Raw genomic sequence first — 22,975 nt, forward strand, 5'->3', positions numbered from 1 at the left:
CGGTCCCCTGGCTTTCCACCAATACTGTGGGAAACTTGCCCTCCTGAGAATCCATTGCCCCTGTACGCCAGACAACCAAGGGTTAACTGCCCCCTTTCAGCAAGCGCGGTAAGCGCAGCCCACCGCACACACTCAGGCACAATGAGACCCCCACAGGGAATATACAGACTGAATACAGGCAATGGACAACAGGAATAGAAGGATAAAACCTGAGGAGACCCCGCTGCTGCTGCTGCCTCGACCGGTGTTCCAGGAAAAAGGAAGTGATGCTGCCAGGGCGCTCTATGTAAGCCTATGGAGGCTACAAGAAAATGGCCGCCGTGCATGTAAACCATGCGGCCGGAGCGGGCGCCGGTAAAATGGCGTCGTTTGGCGCCGAAACCGCCGCTCCACAGTGCATAAAAACACACACAAATTCATCCCATTATATGGATACATGTTAGATCGCCGCAGCGATCGCTGTATATGCCCCAACATGCCATTAAAAACATGCCCCACAGCACACAGCTTTCCACACTGCCCAGCCTGACACACACAGTGTCATACAGCTCCCCCCCCCCCCCTTGCAGCCCACAGCATGCAGCCGAGAGATAGGGAGACAAGCAGTGTGATTTAAAGGCAGGTTACACAGTCCCAGACTGAGACCCCCCCCAGACAGACAGGTCCCCACATAGACACACTTACCTCATATGGCGTGGGGAACCCGCACAGGCGAACAAGCCGCTGCACATGAGGCAGGGAGAGTCGCAATTCAAGACGCACAAAATGGCGGTTAAGAAACCGCACAGCGTCCGGTGAGGTAGCCACCTCACCAAACATCCCTGCACCGAACAGGGATGGGTCGTTCACCGTGCCAGGAGCGTTACCTGGCCGAACGCTCGATGGCAGACTGGGAAGCCACTGACCCACGACCTGCGATCAGGGGGATCAGCCCGAGACCCAGTCCGCATGATCCTCTTCGTCCGAAGAACTAACTAATGCTGACAAAAACAACAGCTAAGTAAAGGTAGAGAAAAAACTCAAAAAAAATATTAAAAAGAAGAAAGAGTCTGGGACAAAAAAGTCCCAGCACAGAGAGAGCCAGCCACTCCTGACAAGCTAGACATTAAAACTGAGATATGGTTGCAGGAAGTAGGAGGGTATTGACTGAGGGGACCACCCCTTGAGGGTGGGATATGTTAAAGCTTTATTGTTAACATATTCTGTTGCCTAGCTACTCCTTCGGAGCAAAGTCTAATACCCCATATGTGACGAATATGAAGAGGCGGCGACTGTCGGAGGACGTAAGAGAAACACTTTTTGATAGATAGTGTATTTTATATACAAATATATAGATCAGACCAAAACAAGGACAAATGAGGAGGAAAGAGGGACAGAGGGACTTTGCTCCAAATCAGGGACGGTCCCTTGAAATCAGGGACAGTTGCGAGGTATGCATCACTGAAGTTTAAAGACATAGGCGCTTATTTTTAATGTTTTACATAGCTGTACCTGCAAAAGAGACCAGCATGAAGTGATCTAGCAGGACCTAATTTTCTGACTAAAGTTCCACTTTAAAGCAGACCTTCACCTATAACTATTACTTCCTTTCCTCTGTCTCCTCCCTCTCCCTCTTACAGAGTTGGGGAAAATTATTTTTCTTTTTAATAATAAATATCTGTTTTTTTATTTTCCATCATTCTTGCCTAAGCGAGGGTGACATATGCAGAACAATCTCATGCATGCAGAGCCATGCTGCAAAATCTATGGGATCTGGCAGAGCGAAGTGCTTCCACATATGTAAGATTGCGTGAAATCCCCGTGCGTGCGCAGAAAGCAGCAGGTCTCTACCAAAACTATGGGACCTGGCCAACGGCCTTACTGCAATTCTTCATATGAGCAGACACATCATATGGCTCTGCCAGATTCCATAGACCTTGTGGCATATCTGCGCATGCACACGATACCAGACCAAAATGGTGGCGCCAGAGTACCGAAAGAAGAATATTGGGCTGGCAGGATGATGACTATGGATTGCAAGGACTAGCAAGTATGTATTATATTTCATTACAGGAACAGTTACCAAGGAATAAAAAAATAGGTAGGGATTGAGTTAAGCTGCCCGTACGCTAGCCGAAAAATAATTAGAAAATCTGTCATTTGGTTCAATCATTCATTTTTCGTCCAGTTAATGGGCACGAATAGAAAATTGTTTTTAACTTTTCAGAGCCGAAAAATCGAAGGAACCGTTTGGAAAAATTCTGCCAAACGAACGATAAATTGAAAGGTTAATGTGTTTCTCGGCCGGACGGTTTGCACTAGGCATATGTGACAAACTTAACGAAAAATGTCCATTGAACGATCTATCAGTCATTACATGATGGCGCGATCGTCTGCTCTCAACAGCCGATTTTTCGTTTTTTGAAAATGAGTTTGGACGATTTTTCGGCTAGTGTATGGCCAGCATTACTCTTTAAGGATTGAGTATAAGTGCCAAGCAGGAGCAGAGTATTTGACAGAAGTGTTTTCATGGTATTTCTACAGCATGAGGCTGCCCTCTGGTGTTCAATCAAGTAAACATTTTCAACTCTTCACAATACAAACAAATACACAGCGATACAAAAAAAATGTAATTCGTTCATTGAAAAAACACAGCTTATTGTAGATGGCATTACATAACACACAGTAGTTATACAGTATATGGCTTAGCCAGAGGACTTAAGAATGGATCTGATAACAAGATACTCCTTAATAATAAAGGGGAAAAAGCAAAGGTATAAGGAAAAAGAAAATGCTTCCTTATAGATTGCAAGCTTCTTTTTTCCATGACCTGTTTTCTAGAAATGTCAAAAGGGATCCAAAAGTGTAAAAATGTCCATAGAGAATTGTATACATAGAGAGTGAGGGTAAAGTTATCTCTGTTAATATAAAAGAACAAGTCGCTATCATTGGGTCTATGGCCAAATAAAAAAATACATATAAAATTTGAAACTATGTCTACTAAGCAATACATTTGTAAGATGGAAAATGTTATAGGCTTTATAGGCCATCTCAGACATTGGCACTCATTTGGACTTGACAATCAGGGAGAGGAATAGTATCTCATCATTTGTGTCTGTGATAGGCATAGTAAAATAAATATAATAAAACCCCAGTGGCCACTCAAAATAACAGTGCACCCCGATATTTACCCTGAGAATCCATGTTTATCCAAGGAATATAAGCGCAGCATCAACAAAATGATGTGATCACATGTAGTGATACTACAATAAAGGATAATGAAATTAATTAAAATTATTCTATATAAATAAACAAACTATACACTCTCACTAAAAGCATGTCAACAATAAAGTGTCAAAATTGTGAAAAAATGCTAAAAGAGCCCACACTGTGCTTTCCAGTGCCTAAAACCTTCTTAGTGCTCATGGCACCGCATGCCCTTTTAAGACAGGAAACCCACCAGAAGCTTAAGACCCTTCACTATGTAATGGGTCAGTAAACACCTGTTAGAACAAGGAAACCTCCTTCTCAGGACACCAGGGCCAGGATCCAAACTGCTCCACATTCACTTCTGAACTCAAATGTACTCATGTACCAAGATGAAAAAACACAGAAAAAAACATCTTAGCACAACCAGTTTTATATTTTATAGTTTCCACAATAGCCACAAATGCAGTAAAACTTAAAAAATGTAAGTTAAATTATGCACTCACATGTTAGAGTGCCTCAATCCGGCACCCAGAATATCCAGAAAACCCGCTATTACCCGGCCGCCGTTGTTCCCATACCCGGAACCAGAATGCGTTCAACCGGGAGGGGGGGAAGTGACATCACCGGAAGGGAAGCATACGCCGTCCAGTCCCCAACTCGTTTCTAAACTCCAGGCATCCTCAGGAAGCTCCAGGGAAGTGAAGGGTCTTGAGTGTCTGGTGAGTTTCCTGTCTTTGGATAACTTTTCTCAATTAGCATTCACAGGCTGTGGGAGAAACAAGACCTAACTGTATTCCTTAAATGCAGTTAAGGTCTCCTGGCTAGCTGTATGGCTGCAGTTTGGCAGAGGTGAGTAAATATCAGAAATGGATAGACAGAAATGCAAATCCTATGACAGGTAAAACAGCACTCATGTATGTATATTATCTGCATATTTATCTGTTTGGCTGGGGTTCAGCTTCAAGTAAAACAAAAACCTGATTCAGAGTAGGAAGTGATGGCAAATGCACGAATGGGGACATGTGGAGAGGGATTAATTTTATTGCTGTATTTTTATTCCTTTCTCACTGGAAATTACACAAAGGAAAACAGAAATTGAGCAAAAATCTCCCCAATGGTGTTACAGACAAAACTAAAAATTGGACAAAAATGTGAACTCTTCACCACTCTATTCAAATGCAAAATAAAACATTTAACTAGAGTTAGGCTTATAAATTCTGTTCAGCCTAAGATCTCATTTTAGTTAACATGAATATAACTTGGGTGCATATCTATAGGAATTTGTGGAATTTATCACTGCAGTCACCACTGATGATTTTTCTAGCTGAGTTGGAAGAAGTGCTAAGCGTGCTGTGGGCTCATTTATCCAGTTATGTGAGTACTGCAATTTGTAGCAGGAAATTGCAGATAAAATAAGAAACACGCTCTATCGGAATGTCAATTATTTGCTTTGGAATTGAAATAACAGCCATGTATTACAGGGCAATTTCAGTCTAAAAGCTAATTATAAAGCTCAACCAGGTATGGGAATCTTTACATCTGATAAAAAGTTGTATAAAGTAATGTGATATACCTACCTTACTATGTTTTTTATCTGCATAGCATAGGGCTGCAGAGTACATGTCTCTGCCATGCTTTCTGCATGCCCTTTTTATCACTGCTCACCATCTCTGCACTGGTTACATGCATCTAGAGGTCTCTATCAGCTGTAAGTCAGTGTAAGTACCACACTTTACAGCCTCAAACTAAATAGGATATTCCCATTACCCATGTTCCAGGAGATGGCTTGAAGAAAATGGGTGCTGTAGCAACTCCTGGCTGGGAACCAGGATCAACATAATACAAATAGTAATGTGTGCTGGGGCCTTATAATGTCATGCCTTCATCCCCTACGTGCATATACAAAGAACTAAAAACATTTTACATGGGACTCAAAATGAGGTACAACATTTGCATAAAAAATGTATTAAGCAAGAAATGAAAATCTTTTACATGAATAAGAACATTTTTAAAACAGCACGCTGATTTGTAAGCACTGCCATGTATTGGCATACAATCAACATAATAATCACATGATGATACATATACAAGTTCCACTCTGCCAAGTTTTTAGCAAATATAATGATGGGCACATCCTTTAGCTCAACGTGTTTCGTGACAATAATCTCACTTCTTCAGGAGAAGATGCCCGCTGTAAAATCTGCAAGCCAAAAAACAGCTTAATATAGTAAATTCAAAAATTCAGTTGAAACAAGGGAAGAGTTGTGGATCTGCATCTGCAAGGGTGGAGATGGTGTATTATTTATACATATAGATGTCCATTAATAGAACAATACTTACAAACTAGCTTATATAACAATCTAAGATAACACCTCCAAATGGAAACTGCTGCCAAGTGTCTGGCTTGGGAGTTGTGGGGGGAAGACATGGCACCCCAATGGGAAAACCAAGGAGAAGTACTGTACCTAAAATTATATGCATGGGCTTTGAGAGCCTATTACCCATCAGAAACAGGTGAGTGAAAAAGTCTATTAAACATAGACAAATTGACTTGTGTGCAGAAAGTGCAACCCATAGAAAAGGTGAAAGAGAGTGGCAGAATGTTGTACTCCTAGTGAGCTTGCTCCCCAGTTAGTCACTTTTCCAAGTAGGAGCCCAAGTGTCATTTTAATTTTTAGCTGGTGTATGACAACTCTAAATTTATCTCCAGGGGAAAAGAGGGACACAAACGGCAGTAAAACTAAATGGAGCTTGTAACTCTGTCCTGTCCTATTCAAAACAAAACCAAAAACGTTCTTCTGTGGTATACTTTAACTAGTCCAGCTCTCACCACTGTATACCCTTCATAGGTTAGAGCAATCAGACTTGAAAATAACTGTACTTATAGTGGACCTTCCATGTTCCTGCATTCAAACCCTACCCCTTGTCTCTAATCAGGGACATATTTTTAAATTATTTTTCAAATACCTTTTCCGAGGAACACATCCTTGCACTTCCTGGATTCTTACCTTACAGCCTCCAGGGATACATACGTCATGCATCTTAGAAGGCCTTGTCGTACTCTACAACACATACGCCATGACGCATCATCAGGAGACTGGCTGCAAGAACCTGGAATGGGATGACACAAAAGAAAATGACTGCAAGAGACTGGGTGTGCAGCAGAGGAGCATAAGTTCCCAATATCCCTATAGAACACCACCGGTTTGCCTGGCATGTGAGTATATTTTTTGTGCAAAACCCAGTGAAAAAAGGTAACGGGAGAGGGATGGGGGAGTAAAGTTCATATACAGTATATATATATATATATATATATATATATATATATATATATATATATATTACTACCTGGTCAAAAAAAAGTCGCCACCTGGAATTAACTAAGCAACTAACTAAACTAAGCATGCAATAGCTTTCCTATCGGATAGTTACTGCATGTGCCCAAAGAATGAGGTCAGCTGACTACCTGAATATACTGAATGACCAGGTTATTCCATCAATGGATTTTTTCTTCCCTGAGGGCATGGGCATATTCCAAGATGACAATGCCAGGATTCATCAGGCTCAAATTGTGAAAGAGTGGTTCAGGGAGCATTAGACATCATTTTCACACATGGATTGGCCACCACAGAGTCCAGAACTTAACCCCATTGAGAATCTTTGGGACGTGCTGGAGAAGGCTTTGCACGGTGGTCCGACTTTCCCATCATCAATACAAGATCTTGGTCAAAAATGAATACAACCCTGGATGGAAATAAATGTTGTGACATTGCAGAAGCTTATCCAAACAATGCCACAGTGTAATCATAATCAAAGCTGTATAGGCAGCTATATATATATATATATATATATATATATATACACACACACACACACAGTATAAATATATTTTTTTTTCTTCTGCCTTGCATTTTTTTATTTCCTATGCAATCTAAAGATAAAGAGACCTAACAAAACTAAACAAAAACATGTTTTTTGTCCTACTTATGTCAGCTATGTTAATTTAAAAACAACTATTGCTACTGTAAATAAAAAGTATACATTCCATTCTTTAATTTGTCCTCTTTACTAAAATTGTAAATCTTGTACAAAGCACATATAAAGTTAGGTAAAAATATATAGTTACTTTAAAGTGTTACCAAACCCAGGACACTGCATTCACTATATCTGGTCTCCCACAGTACAAAGAAAAAATGAAAATGCAATTATTTTAGTAAATATAAACGACTGAATACCTTTTCTCATCAGCAGTAAATAGCAGCCTTGTGACTACTATCTGTTCTTGGTGAAGCTTGTAGGAGGAGTTTTCATACTGCACTTAGCTGCAGGGCTCCAGACCTTCTGTCTGGACAGTGCTGATTGGCCCCGTGTTAATCACATGCACTCTCCCAAGAAAAAAAAGCTCTCTAGCAATACACACCAAACTGAGCATACGCAGCCTGACTCCAAAGGCTCTGTCTTATCCGGACATGTTTTGGAGTCAGTGGAAGAAGAGGAGAATCTGTGCATACAGGATCAAGCAGCCTTTTTACACAATACAGAGGATTAACCCCTTCTACAGTGAGTATAGCAAGCATTCTTTACGGCATATACAAACTAATTTTACTGTTGTGGGTTTAGTAACACTTTAACTGACACCATATGCAGATCAAAGTTCACGCTTTGATCTGTACATAAATGAGACAGACTAATTATGATTTAATATTAATGTTCTGGAGACAACCATATAACAGTGGATTTCCTTTAGATACCTTTGTTATGGAGAGATTTCCTCTTACCGCCTGTTGTGGAACACTGTGCAGGGAAATCTTTCTGTCAGGACATAGAAAGCAATAAAAAGAAACAAGGTTTTAAATTTTTCCTACTCTATCCAAAACTCCAAGTACAAAATACATTTACATACACTCTAATCAAAAGTCTCTTGGCAAAAGTCTTTGACATATTACACTGCATTACTCCTTTCATTGAATGGCTCAGAGCACACCTGTGTGTTAGTGCAATCCTTACCATTACCATACCATATGATATCCTTCAAGGTGCTAATGTTAGCTGCTCTAGTATCCAAATTAAAGTAGTATTAAAAGATAAGTTTGTCCAAATTCCTTTTGGCCATACTTCTCTTTTGGGCCACAGAAATGCACTTACTTCTGCTCTCCTGTCACCCAGAATCAGCCCACAGCAGCCTCTCCAGGCTCTGGAAGGTTCCCAACAATAATGTCAGGATCCACCTAGATTAGTAATTTACAGCTGGCTCAGCCTTTCAGCTCAACACTGAGAGCCTGAGCCAGCCACTTCAGCCTCCTCCCCAGTCTTGCGCTCCAGTGAGCACTGGAGGGGAAGAGTAGAAAGCGGTGAAACCAGTCACTGCTCTTTGCTCCAAGCAGACCAAAATCTGAGCAATCAGTAGTCATTGGACCACAGCATCCAGGGAACAGCTGCAGCAAGGAGGTGAGTATAGATGTTTGTTTGTGGTATTCCCACACTTCTCCTTTAACCACTTTAAGACCGGAAGGATTTGCCCCCTTAATGACCAGGCCCTATTTTGCAATTTGGCACTGCGTTATTTTAACGGACAATTGTGCGGTCGTGCGGCGCTGTAACCAAACAAAATGTATGTATTTTTTTCCCACAAATAGAGCTTTCTTTTGGTGGTATTTGATCACCTGTGCAATTTTAATTTTTTGCGTTACAAACAAAAAAAGAACGACAATTTTGAAAAAAAAAAACAATATTTTTCACTTTCTGCTATGTACATATATGTATATATATATATACTGTATATATATATATATATAACATTCCCAAAAAAAATTAAAAATCAAAATTTTTGAACATTTCAGGCCAATTTGTTTTCTGCTACATATTTTTGGTAAAAAAAATCGCAATAAGCGTATTTTGATTGGTTTGTGCAAAAGTTATCGCGTCTACTAACTACGGGAAAAAAAAAAAAAAACTATGTCATTTTTATTGGTTTTTTTACTAGTAATGGCGGCGATCTGCGATATTGCGGCTGACAGATCGGACCCCTAACTGAAATTTTTGACACTTTTGGGTGTACCAGTAATCAGTGCTAAAAATATGATACTGTAGTATCAAAAAGTATGATACTGAAAGATGAATACTGTAATAATGACACTGGTAGGTAAGAGGTTAACAGTATAGGTGATCAAGGAGTTAAATGTGACCCTAGGGGAGTGATTCTAATTGTGGGGGGGGGCGTGGCTTCTGAGATGACCATAGGGACATGTGATCCTATATAGAAGGATCACATGAGCTCTGTGATCATTTCAGGGAGAAGGATGTGTGTTTAAAACAGCTGACCGTCCTCTCTCAGCAGGGAGCGATCGCGGGTGTCAGGCGGCAATCGGAGCCGCCTGACCCACGCATCGGCTTCCCCGTTGACGATCAGGGGTGGGAGCGCACCACCGGCGGCGCGTGCTCGCCCCCTAGCTCCTTCCAGGCGAGCGACGTAGATCTACGTTGTTTTGCCTGTACGAGCCAGCCTGCCGCAGTAAAAAGGCGGCGGGTGCTCGGGAACTGGTTAAGCTTATTATTTAAGCCTTATTATTAAACTATTATCCCTGTTTTAATAGCTGCTCTTTGATTTTTTTTTTTTTTTATCTAAAAAAAAGATCTTGAGAAAAGATGTGCCTCAATGTATGACTTCCTGTTCTCCTTCCCTGAACTTCCAGTTGGGAAGTGAGCATTGTGCACTTTACACTGTAAATAAAACCAGCATTGCAATTTACAGAGGAGGCTGTGGATCTGAGAATTGGTGGGCAGACCAGTACTGTGGTATACAGAAGAGGCTGTCTATGTTTTCAGCTGTAGTCTAAGGAGCAAGCACATAAGGGTGACTCCAATGGAGCCACCCCATAGGCATAATTGCTGTTAGGAGGATCTTAAGAAAAAAGATACAGCAACTGATCAAGTATGTGAATGGTGCATCTACAATTTATTCATTAGTACAGAGGTTTAATAACATTTTAAAGTTTTTTGACGTCACCTCCAGGTGAGTAGCTTGGGTTTTATGTGAACGCATGACTTAAAAGGGTAATAAACGATTTGCTGACTGTGTGTTTAGTTAATTCATGCTTATCATGGAAACACATGAAAACCAACAAAGAAGCACATTTATACAGCTGCAAATGAATGGAAAAGGTAAAGAGCGATAGCTATTGTAAATTCAACACAAAAGGACACTACAGTGTGAGCTGATAAAAACTATTCCTTTTTAATTGAAAAATAGATAAATAAAAGTATGAAAATATTTTTCTATTCTCCTGAAATGTCATAAGAGAATTATGTGGCATTGCCCATAGGAAATAATAATTTCTAGTGGATGTTAAAATCTGTAAAATGATGAGTAAAGCCGGAGCCGATTGACATCACTACTTTTGTATACTGGAAGTGAAGTGCCGATCCTTTGTACAGTGGTATTGCAGTTTTTAAATGACATGCAATCCTGATTTCTTTCTATTGTGAGTGCAATATTCTTAATAAATTTTGTTTGTTTGTGTAGCCCTGCACCCTGGGGAGTGGCTAAGTATACACACATCCTCCTCACTTCTGTTGCCCTGAGTGTTGTCCAACTTGAAACTATAGGTTCTGTCATTGTAAATGATAAGACACTACTAGATTTGCAGTAAAGAATCAGATTTACTTATCTTTAACTTGCGTTTTGTAAAATGCAAAACAGTTTCAATAAAACAGTCAACACAAGAACACCAATGATAAGAAAGATCCGATTCCTGAATACTAAATCTAGAACTGGATAAGATTCAGCACTCAGGATAAAACGGGCAATCCAAAAATATATATATTGTTATATAATGGAGGATTAATATACCGTATTTTCCAGCGTATAAGACGACTGGGCGTATAAGACGACCCCCCTATTACATGATCTACCGGTTATACTTATACTTAGGTTACCTTGGAGATATTATACTGGCGTATAAGACGACCTCCCATTTTTGGGGGATTTTTTTGGGGTTCAAAAGTAGTCTTATACGCCAGAAAATACAGTATATTGGTAATCTTTAAAGACACTACTCCTCAAGTGTAATGCGAGAGTGACCACAAATCAATGCTGTACAGTAATAAAAGTAACTCCAACTATTACTGGCCTGTCTCAGTGACTCGAATATCCAGAAACTAATCTATCTATCAGAGTGCACTCTGGATTCTATAGGGGCCCCCTTTACATTAGATTGCAAGAGTCTCCTGGATGAGCAAGGCCTTGCTAGTCTTCACCGGCAAAGGTGTCCTCAACCAAACCAGGGAAAGTATTTGTAATCCACGGTAAAGGTGATTAATTACCTGTAATCCACCACAGGAATAACCATTAACTGTAATCCAAACAGAAATGGAGAGGATAGGTTCCTGTATTCCACAGCTGGTAGCCAATCTGTTCCGCCATGCACTAACCAATGCTGCAGTGTCCTATGGCGACTGTTGAAGCTAGTGTGGCCTTCTGCTAGAACTGCTCTGCAGACCTGCCCTGGCTCAGTCTAGTAGTACAGTAAATACTTCAAATTGGATCTCTCTCACCCAGTGTGATGAGCTCTGTGTCCCACAGTCCACACCGTCAGTGTCCCGCTCTCCTCAATAACACTCGCAGCCTCTCCGGGCGTTCCTCCGCTTGATCAACCACCGAGATCCTTCCTAACACCGCTCTGTCTCCGGTGTCTGCCCACTAGGCCTCTGGCCTATCACTCTCTGCGCGCGCTGTCCTCGAGGCAAGAGAGCAAATCTTGGTCCCGCCCTGTTTATAAAGACACTCCCAACTGTCCCTGTGAGTCCCACTGCTCCCTGGGAGAATAGTTCAATCACACAGACAATCCATGATCCTTACTCTTCCCAGAACTACATCTCCCATAATTCAGCAATTCAGTATTTTGAAGAAACTTTAACAACAGAACGAACAGTTTGAACAACTCCAGCCTTGCGACCAGGCTACATTTGGAATTTACCATACCATGAGAGCTTTCTCTGCATATCTGTGAGTTTGTCCTAGCATGTAAGCAGAACCCTGATCACATAAAGCGGATTTCTAGCTGTTTCTGTAATTATTAAAAGTCAGCAGCTACAAAAAGTGTAGCTGGTGACTTTTAATATACACACACACCTGTCCCACAATCAAGCAATGTGATCGCCCGAAGCCTCACTCCTCTCCCTCTCCTCTCAGCGGCACCAGCATCACTAGTGTGGGCACCTGGCTGTGACAGCTTGCGGCTTCACATCCAGGTGCACACTGTGCATGCGCGAGTTACGCTGCACGTCCTGAATGGCCGGGCATTTTTTGGGACCTCTGACGTGTCCCAGAAGATTGCAGGGAGGGAGGGGAAAGTAGAACTTCTGCTCGGGGGGGCCGCTGCGCTCTGAGCGGAAGTTGGAGCTGGGTACCTGTCAAAACTAGGTACCCGATCCCCCCCCCCTCAAGAAAAGATGACATGCCAAATGGGGCATGTGGGGGGGGGTCAGGAGTACTTAAAGCGGGAGTTCCACTTTTGGGTGGAACTATGCTTTGAAGGAGAATACTTTATTTTTGGAGGAGATAAAGAGGAAAGCATGGTATCAGACCTTTGGGCACCACCTGAGAGATCTTCTAATGTGCTCAATGACCTATGTGATGTGGGCCATAGGTTAAAAGTTAACTCCACTTTCATGGGAAAAAATTAGCAAGTAAAAAAATAATACTGTAGTGTATACAATTGTGATGTGACACAAGTCATATTGTAACTGAATGCTATTAAAAATGACCTTTCCTTTTTAATCTGCAACTGTAATCTGTAAAATGCAATGCAATATGTCTATGGTGGTGTACATAACGCCCTCCAGAAATGTAATTTCCTATTTGTGTGATTGGCTCACTGATTTTCCCAAGAGTCTGCATTAAGATACAAATCAGATTTTGAGCGTCCAATGCAATAAAAACATAATTACAATAACAAATAATACTCTCAAAGGGAAATCATACCTAAAGGGATGCAGACCTTGCCAATTTCCTCAATAGAGCCCTGTAGGTGCAGCAGCTGATTGATAATTATAAAATCACTCCCCTAGAGATTCACTCAAGGACACAGACAAACAAACAGTGATTTCTTCAGAAAAACAAAAGGAAGGACTCTTCTTCAAAGTTTGTTAAAATTCCTGAAATGTACATTGATCACCCAGAGGGTTTTTTTGCTGGCAAGTATGAGTTCCAATACTTTCGATCAAGTACACTGATACTAAGTACCGATACCTTTGTGGTGCAATTTAAGCCCATACAAAATGAGTGGGCTCAAACTGCACTACATAGAATGAATTGCTATTTGAACAGGAATGCGGTGAGATGCCTGTACAAATCGCATGCAGTTTCCTCCGCCACTCCCATGTGAACCCAGGCTGAAGTCACTATGACAAGCCTGGGTTCACACAGGAGCAGTGGGAGAAACCACATGCGATTCCGGCAGGAGTTGCACTGCATTCATTTTGCATGGGCTCAAATCGCACCGCAAAGGTATCAGTTTTAGGTATTGAAGTATATGAACGAGTACGAGTACATGTGCAAATGCTCAGTATCGGCATTGATACCAGTATCGGCGCAACCCTATTTTTTCTCAACAAAAGTGGAGTTACTCTTTAAGGTGAGGGCACTGATTGCACTGAGGTGGATCATGCGTGAAGGTTTTGGTTATTGATGTGCAGCACTGAAAAAGGAAGAACACGAAGAGTTACAAAATTATTTTTAGAATTTTATTTTATCATGCTTTTTAGGTGGCAATTAGTAGAGCACATGAGTTATGTGTCCACTAATTAATATACACTGACTGACCAAAAAAAAAGTCGCCACCAAAAAAAAAAAAGTCAAACTAATATTCTGTTGGCTTTGATTATGGCACGCATTCGCTATGGCATTGTTTCGATAAGCTTCTGCAATGTCTCAAGATTTATTTCCGTCCAGTGTTGCATTCATTTTTCACCAAGATCTTGTATTGATGATGGGAGAGTCGGACCACTGCACAAAGCCTTCTCCAGCACATCCCAAATATTCTCAATAGGGTTAAGTTCTGGACTCTGTGGTGGCCAATCCATCTGTGAAAATGATGTCTCATGCTCCCTGAACCACTCTTTCCCAATTTGAGCCCGATGAATCCTGGCATTGTCATCTTGGAATATGCCCGTGCCATCAGGGAAGAAAAAATCCATTGATGAAATAACCTGGTCATACAGTATATTCAGGTAGTCAGCTGACTTCATTCTTTGGGCACATGCAGTAACTATCCAATAGGATAGTTATTGCATGCTTAGTTTAGTTAGTTGCTTAGTTAATTCCAGGTGGCGACTTTTTTTTTGGCCAGGCAGTGTATTTTGTAACACTTGAACTTATGGTGATATTATCATTATTTTGTGTGATTTATTTTTGTGCACGGTGAGGTTTATGCAGTAGCGTGGCACAGCTATATTCAATAAATGAGCTAACAGCTTGTCACAAGCTCCCGTCAAGAGAGCCTGACTATTCCCACTGTAACCACCCAGCTATTCCAATCAAGCCATACTACAGGTTCTGTGATTAAAACAAGAACTATGAATGAAGGACGGGCAGATGATTAAAAGGTCCACACCCTCCATTCATAGATTTTGTTTCATTCACAGAATCATAATCAGAAGCATTTATGAAGGAGATAGACGAAAAGATGGGCATAGTCAGGCACCCTAGAGTGCCTGCCACAGGTCCTTGCCACACTGGAAGATTAAAGGGGGAGGGAATATATGGAGTAGATTTCAGTGAATGCAGGAGCCAACAGCACAAGGGATAAAATGGATTAATAGTAAGCATTGTCCTTTGCACTCATAGCAATAATGTGTCCGCTAGCAATAATCACTGAGCAGGGACAGCTCCCTACGTAACCCCAACGGGAGAACACAATAGCTCCACAGGAGCTAATTCAGGAAAGAGAATCATGCCATCTATGGCCAGCTTTAGGCTTTGAAATACTCCCTTACTGGATATAGATAACCCTTAATGGAAAACAACAAATTGATTGAACTGAGAAAAAAACAACTTTAAACTGCACAAAGCACCGCAGGTAAAAATGTTCACAGGAAAAAGAAAACCAGCTCTCCTACATTGTCACAGTGCTTGTGTTACACGCAGTACACTGAAGATGGTGGTGAAAGGACAACAGAGTGAAGGAATTCTAAGCAGTAACCACAAAGCTGGTAATTAAGTAGTGAACTATTAGGGAACAAAAGGAAATCCAGTACTACAGATGTCAGGTAGAACATTTTAAGGAATTATATGTATTACTGAATCCTGGCCAAAATCCAGAAGGTGTGTCACACAACATTCTATTGTGAGACTGTGTCGTAATCCATCACATAGGTGTGTCCCCTACACTTTATAAATACCGCTCAGTTACAACTAGTAACACATGTTACAAACACAGCAACGAAAGACATCCGAAGAGGAAATCTCTGCATAAAAGGTAGGCATTGATTTTATAAAATCCATACAAACTTTTACTTTCTAACCAATACTTCTGGGAGAGATATGACACATATGGAAATATTTAATATTAAGAAATTAAGTGAGCAAGTTTTGTCAATTTAAACCAATTAGATCTCTCTTATTTCATAGTAGAGTAACGGCATCAAAAAATAGTGTTTTGTTTGTTTTTTTCTTTTTCTCTAAGTACCCTATCTGCATAGTAATTAGGAATTGACTGTCAACAACCTGATTTTAGAGAGCCCATGCAGTTGTAGATCAGACACTATGTTGAGAAATGCATGTGTTCCTGATGTAGCGGTGCATAATGTCTTGTCCACCTTTGCCTGTCAGAGGAATTTATATCACTGACTAATGTAGTGGTGCTTACCATTTAGTATTCCTTTGCCTGTTACAGTATATGACTTCATGGTCCCTCTCTAGTCAGTTTTTGACAGAAGTTAATCACCTACTTGTCATGCTTTTGAACTTTGGCTGTAAGCCAGAATTAATAAAGGAAACCTTTACAGACAAGGAAAGAGCAAACTCCAGACATGTAGTATTGGAACTGACCACGCTACCGAGCTACAAGGAAGAAAGGTATCAAACATACCACCCTCTTTTAGTCAAACTCTACATTGTGTTTTGCCCATTGCTTTAATAAAAGGTTAGTTCATTTGTCCTTCTGGACATATACCTATAAACTGAAAAGCCAAAGAACCGGGAGTTTCCAGCATTAAGCTCAGGCCATTACACAAGTTTCACCCATATTCCTATTGTGATCTCTTTATAGCAAATATTTTATCTGCAATAAATTCATTATACAAACTACAGGTACATGTGTCTCTAGTTACAGTCATTCTGGTAGATGAAGACAAAAGAAACACTCTCATAGCGTTATGCATTTATATTAGGAAAAAAAAGACTTTGTATTTGTATTGGTGTGATGATGTATGTTTAGAAAAAGCATGGTGATATAAAGTTCATTTCACCCCATGCTTTACATTCAGGTAGAGCCTGGTGGGCTCAGTCAACTCTTGGCTTTCCTATATGTCTTGACTACTTAAGCAGTATAATCTTCCTTTGATAATGACTGACATCATTCTCCTTGACCTGGGCGTTTTTGGGTGTTCCCATTTCCATTTTGGCATTTTCTGTTACAATGGCCATAATAAAAAAGAATATAAAAGATATCAATAAATAATCTTAAACAAATTTTAAAACATCTAACAAGGATATAGCCCTATAGCATGTGTGCAGATCCAGAAACGCAAGCAGATTTCTTTGCATTAGAATTAAAGAATGAGAGAGGGAAGAATCTGTCAAGTTATATAAGTCAACAGCATCTACCAAGAACTGAAATATGGTTTTAGTTGGCCTGACCCTTAAGATAAGTACAAAGAATATAAAGAATACTAATATATATTACAATTAGGATAAAGGGGTAAGAGAAAAAAAAGAGAGTGCCATCCTGGTCCTGGAAGAAAGCACAACCTTACAGATCCCCTTTGGCACAAAATGGGGACCTTTTAAAAAATCCTTAGATAAAATGGAGAAAATATAAAACATTGAGATCTTAAAGATAAAAAATATTGTAATAATTTCCAACAAGAAATAGAGAAAGAAAGATTTTCACAGAAAATAATGTAAAAACCAAAAAATAAGAACAATGTGCAGTAAGTTATAGCAACCAAACAGTTTGATAGTAAAACACTTACAAGTTAGGTGGCATAGGTTCCCCATATTTTGTTCATCACAATAAGTATCCATATTGTCCAAGATTATTTTTTTAAATAACAATATTTATAAACTTATTTTCTTCATAAATCTTACATTAAAGGAAACTTGCACTGGTGAATATGTAGACTGTTAATAATGACCTCTCTTTCTAAAAATTCGAGTTGTCATGCTGGTCCACCTGCTTTAATGCTTTCTGAGGTTCTATCCTTGAACAAAACCAATATTTGGACTCCACCCTGTCTTTAAGATAATTGCAGCAGGAGAATTGAAACTCCTCTTTCTGCTATTAGAGGTATTAGCCCCTTTGACCAGAGGGTTACGTTGATAGACCTCAGGAAAGGAGTCTATAAAACATATGTGTTTGGTGTTATGGTAATGTTGTTAATTTTTACTTTTTTTACTCCAGGAATACCGATAAGTCAGCATGAAGCTGGGGAGAATTGCTTTGCTGGGTGTGACCATCTTACTGGTGACACAGATTCTCAGGGTGGATGCAAATAAGCAGAGAGAAGGGAAGAAAGACAAAGAAAAAGGAAATGGAAACCAGAAACAGAGAGGAGCTAACAAAGAGGAGAGAAAGGAATCTCCCTCCAGTCCTGCAGAAAAGGGGAAAGGCTCCAAAGGGGGGAAAGGTTCTCTTCAAGGTAAATTTGTTAGCAAGGAGAAAGCAGATTGTGTTTGGTCCGTGTCTGGTACTGAGACTGTGGCTTTAAAAATTGATTGCACTAAAGAGGGCACTAAAATATCTTGTACCTTTGGCGGGAATCCCTCAGCATGCCCAAAGTATACCACAAATGAAAAAACCTACTGGAAACAAATTACTCGGGCACTAAGAAAGCAGAAGAACATTTGTCAGGATCAGAAGGCTGTGTTGAAATCTAAGGAGTGCAAGAAAGGACCACCAGAGGCCCACTTGAGTTACATCATTCCCAGTGTGCCAACAACTGGACCAAAACATCATAACCATGAAGAACCTAAGCAAACACCCAAGGCTGACACTAATGCAGAAAATGACTGTGTGGAGGATGCAGATGTCCTTGAAAGGCAAAGAATGGCCAAAGAGTATTGTGGGGACTCATGGCATTCATGGTGCTCCTTCTTCTTCTCAATGGTGCAGGGAAAAACTTGTTAAACATTTTTCTATCATGTAAAGCAATGTTTTATTCTTATTTTATTAATGCTGTATGCAGATGTATTTAAAAAAAATCAACCCAACAGCCTGCAAAGAGTTATGTTACACACTTTCAGAATCCTCTCTCTAATATGGATTTGTTAACATACCAGTAAACCAAAATTACAGACCAGTGTGGTATAAGTAAGCTTCTAATAACAAAGAGAAAAGATAGCACCACTCAGAGCCCCACCATATATGGGGATCAGCTGCAAAAGCCTCAAGAGGTCACCCGAACACAAGATGAAGAGGGCATTTAGTCCATACTACAGTTCAGATTAGAGCTATATTGAAAAATGTTATTCTTCCATTTAGCAAATTCTGCTTTGATGCGCTTCACTCTATGGGCAAAATGGCTGTACAATTAAATCCTATCGCAGGGCAAAATGTGTCATTGGAGGAGCTTTAGTTTAGCAGGAGTTGTTTGTTACAAGGCTTTTTATTGAAGCTTTAATCTAAACAGCAATGTGACCTAAATTCCTTCTATATCTTGTATTTGGGTGAAAGACGTACCCCTGGTGAGATTTTATCTAGGGTTCATATAAGGCCAACAATAAAAGGGTATGTCATTTTGTAGATGTTGGTAGATGTTGGTGAACCGAATCAGCCATCAAATCCATCCTTTCTAGGGGACTATTTTAGCAAGATTCAGTTTTTGACATGCTTCTTCTATATTTAAGTCTAACTCTTCAAGCTGCATTCTACATTTTATAAAATAGAAGATAACCTAGCAGGTAGGGCAAGGCATCATCTTCATTCCTGTAGCAGGTGAAAGGTCTTGCCACCAAACTCCCTGAAACATAAAATAAATTGGTTGGTGATTCAAGAGACCATGGGTGGAGTGACCGTGTAATTTATTTGATATAAAGTTTTGAGGGAACATAGTTATCTACACACAACTGGCTTCATATTAAACCTTCACAATTAGCCTGAACCAGCAGAATTAAAACAATTGTTTGCTCCGAGTCCTAACTGCTCAGTAAAGGTTAACATAATGTCAAATATCTAAAAACTTTTAACAAAATTGTTATTACTACTTACAAAATTGTGATGTTTATTATTAGATTGATTATATAAAGAGATATATTTTGTGTTTACTGGCTTTGTAACATTCAGGCTGGAAAAATCCAGTGCTCCTGATGATTTTTCAGTACTGTGTACTTTATAATATTTTATCTGTTACTTTTTTCCATAAACTTTTTTTAAATAATGATGATTGCTCTTTTTATTTTGTGTTTATTGTAAGTGGTTACCAAAACATAGAAGAGATACTTCTGGGCTCACAAATGCTCATTGTTGTCCCTATCTGCTTTTAAACATTAGTCATTTATGCGTAGTTAATTATTTACATTTTATAAAATGTATGAATAGCCTAAAAATCATATCAAGCTAATGTGATAAAGCCTATTTGGAGTCACGCCTGTTAAAACACAATTCACAAAACAAAGAATAAGTTGCTACAGTGAAGAATGGAGTATACTGTATAACAGTAATCAGTATTATCATTAGCAAATCTTCCAATGGAAAGGTAAGTTCCAATATTTAAGGTGGACTTTCAGTAACTTTACAAAGATAAATTCTCAACATTTCACAATATAAAGCAACAGTATTTTTTTTTTTTTTTTTTTAATGTCGTATATTTATCATAAAATAGTGATCTCTGAGCTCCAGTCCAGTGACTTTACCTAGACTGATGAAGTCAATCTGCAGCAGGCAGAAGGAAGCATTTCCTTAGGCTTCTCAAGTATTCATACGATACTGTGTACAGAAATTTTTGGAAACAGTAATAAAAGCATCTGATGCTAGGTCCACTTTTAGACTGACCATAGATTATTGTTTTTTTTTTTGTTCGATTAGCTATTTATTCTAAAACAAATAAATAGATTCCCCCCAACCACACAAGCGAGGTAGATGGTAGAATTCTCCCCACTGTTCTATTATGTTCTGACAGCGGCGACTCCTCTACTGTTAGAATACACTGATCAGCTCTGCAGCTTTTGATCAATAAAAACTTTCCAGCAGTCCCGTCCAACAGAATTTAATCATTAAATCGGCTTCTGTCAAATCAGAATGGCCATAGATAGATCAAAATTTGGCCAGTCCCTGCTCAAGGCTAGTTTACAGCAAGTGTGTTTTGGGACTGTGCTAGGCAACCTTGCCCAGCGCAATCCCAATGCAAGACAAGGCAAAGAGCCCTGTTTGCTATGGCATCACATCACTTCACTGCAGTGCATGAATTCGTTTTCTTCAACACAGATGGTTGTGACGCAAACTACATCATCGCAACCAGGGCCGCTGATAGGGGGGGACCACCAGTCCTCCTGTAGGGGGCCCGGGCACACAGGGGGGCCCCAATAGCATGGGAATGTGATCAGGCAATTACAGAAGGAAGCCCTGTGCAGCTTTCTGCAGCAGCTGAAAGCCAGTGTCTCCCCCCTCCTGACAGCTTTCAGCTGCTGCAGGGAGAGACACAGACACAGGGCATGATTCCTGTAATTACTTCTCTGACACTGATCCCCCTCCCTATTCTGCCTGCACCTGATCCCCCCCCCCGTGTGCCCCCCTTTCACTGTGCCCCCCCCCCCCTTCCCTACAGTGCTGCAGGCTCCCCTCCCATGTTTTTATCCACTAATAATGATTTTAGTGTATTTTTAGTGAAAATATTGTCTTAACATATTCGGGGGGGGGGGGGGGTCTGTCAGGTAGGCTGTTTCCAGCAGCCCTGATCGCAACACCACTGTGTGAATAGAACTTTATGAAATGGTATTTTGACATTTCAATAAAGTTCACACAAAAAATGATCTCTACAGGGTGCCAAGATCAACGCATCAGCATTGTTCCTGTCAGCGTACACCAACAGTCACATGATCATTGTGTCTCTCTGGTAAGCCCTAAAAGTTAACATTTTGAAAAAGTATCTAGTTTTTTTTTTGTCAGGTAAACATAAAATACTGCAGAATATTTGGTGTTTTCATATGCAGCCAGCAGGTGACGCTTTCTGCTCCTTTTCATATATTTCCAGTCAACTGCCTGCTGTTTATAGAGTTCAACAACTCAAGCTGACATTTATACACATATGCAAGTGAGATCTCTCTGCTCTCTCTTCTTCATTTCCCTGATGTATTTTCACCTTATGTTGTGTTCACTTCAAATATTCCGGTTCTTAGAAATGTCCCTTTTTTAATTATTCATTACCTAATTGGGTACCAAAAGTGAACACAAGCTAGGGTTTAATTACTTCAACCATGCAGGGTTTTAAAAAATAGTAAAAAAAGAATGATGGGACTTTTGAGGTGCCAGCATGGTGCATTATAACATCAAAAATGTGTATAAAGTTGCATGTATTTTATTATTGTGTGTTAGAAAAACATATATTTGTTAAAAAGTATATTCATGTCACAAGCCTCAATGAGGTTGTTTTGCATACATTATTATTATTATTATTCAGGATTTACTGTTTATGGCGCCAACAGTTTGTGCTGTGCTTTACAACAAGAGGGCAGACAGTACCGTTACAGTACAATTCAATACAGGAGGAATCAGAGGGCCCTGCTTGTTTGATTGTTTGAGCTTACAATTTAAAAGGAAGAGTCAGGTGATACAAATGGTAATGACTGTTTGGGGGGGGGGGGGGTGATTTGATGGATAAAATAAAAGCACAATTATTAGGGAGGGGCAGGATAGGTGTCTTTGAAGCGAAGGGTTTTCAGGGATCGTCTAAAGGTAGACAGAATAGGAGACAATCATACAGGTTTCCATAGGATGGGAGAGGCTTGGGAAAATACATTGCAATAGCTGTACAACATACATAGCTGTACAAGTGTAACGAAGTTCACAGTTCCCCCCATCCTCAGAATTTCTACACCTCATCATTGTCAAGCTTTCAACTGTTTTATGTGTTGATGAGAAGTGGGTTGATTCCAGCAATTACACAAAGTTTTTTTGTGAGTAATGAGGCACACTTTCTCAGGTTCTGTGCAACTGTAGAAGGAACAGAAAATCACATTGCAATTGGCATAGCTATAATAATTACATTTACCAAAGTATAGTTACAATATATTTACATTAATCAAATAAATACAGAATACTTTCCGTTATCCAAATTTAATGAATGCCGTTCAAAACATAGGTCCATGTGTAGCAGTGCTATGGGTGATGGGAGATCATCCAATCTATGAACCAGGAGGATAAGTCAATGGCCTTTGGTCTGCATCTGTGCACACGGTGAGCTTGGTGCTGGAATTATTATGGCCCAGAAGCTCTGTCTGTAGGAAGGGTCTAGCTGCACGTGCTGGTAACACATACTGGAAGTCAGTTGCCTTGTTTACAAGCCCCTACATTTTGCTTTATTTTTTGAGCCTTACACATTTTTCCCTTAAGCCCTTTCTCTCCAATGCCTG

At 40.0% G+C, this 22,975-nt stretch overlaps 1 protein-coding gene across 1 annotated transcript; it reads left to right on the forward strand.

The window, feature by feature from the left end:
• The first annotated feature begins 15,528 nt into the window (after positions 1–15,528).
• On the forward strand, positions 15,529–19,510 carry FGFBP1 (fibroblast growth factor binding protein 1). The gene is made up of 2 exons (XM_082253826.1): positions 15,529–15,665; positions 17,811–19,510. Exon 2 carries the CDS (start codon positions 17,829–17,831, stop codon positions 18,534–18,536), a length of 708 nt encoding a protein of 235 aa, XP_082109952.1. The 5' UTR covers positions 15,529–15,665; positions 17,811–17,828; the 3' UTR covers positions 18,537–19,510.
• The last annotated feature ends 3,465 nt before the right edge of the window (positions 19,511–22,975 follow it).

The sequence above is a fragment of the Pelophylax lessonae genome, assembly GCF_965119305.1.
Source record: "Pelophylax lessonae genome assembly, chromosome: 1".
In the NCBI taxonomy this organism is placed as follows: Eukaryota; Metazoa; Chordata; class Amphibia; order Anura; family Ranidae; genus Pelophylax; species Pelophylax lessonae.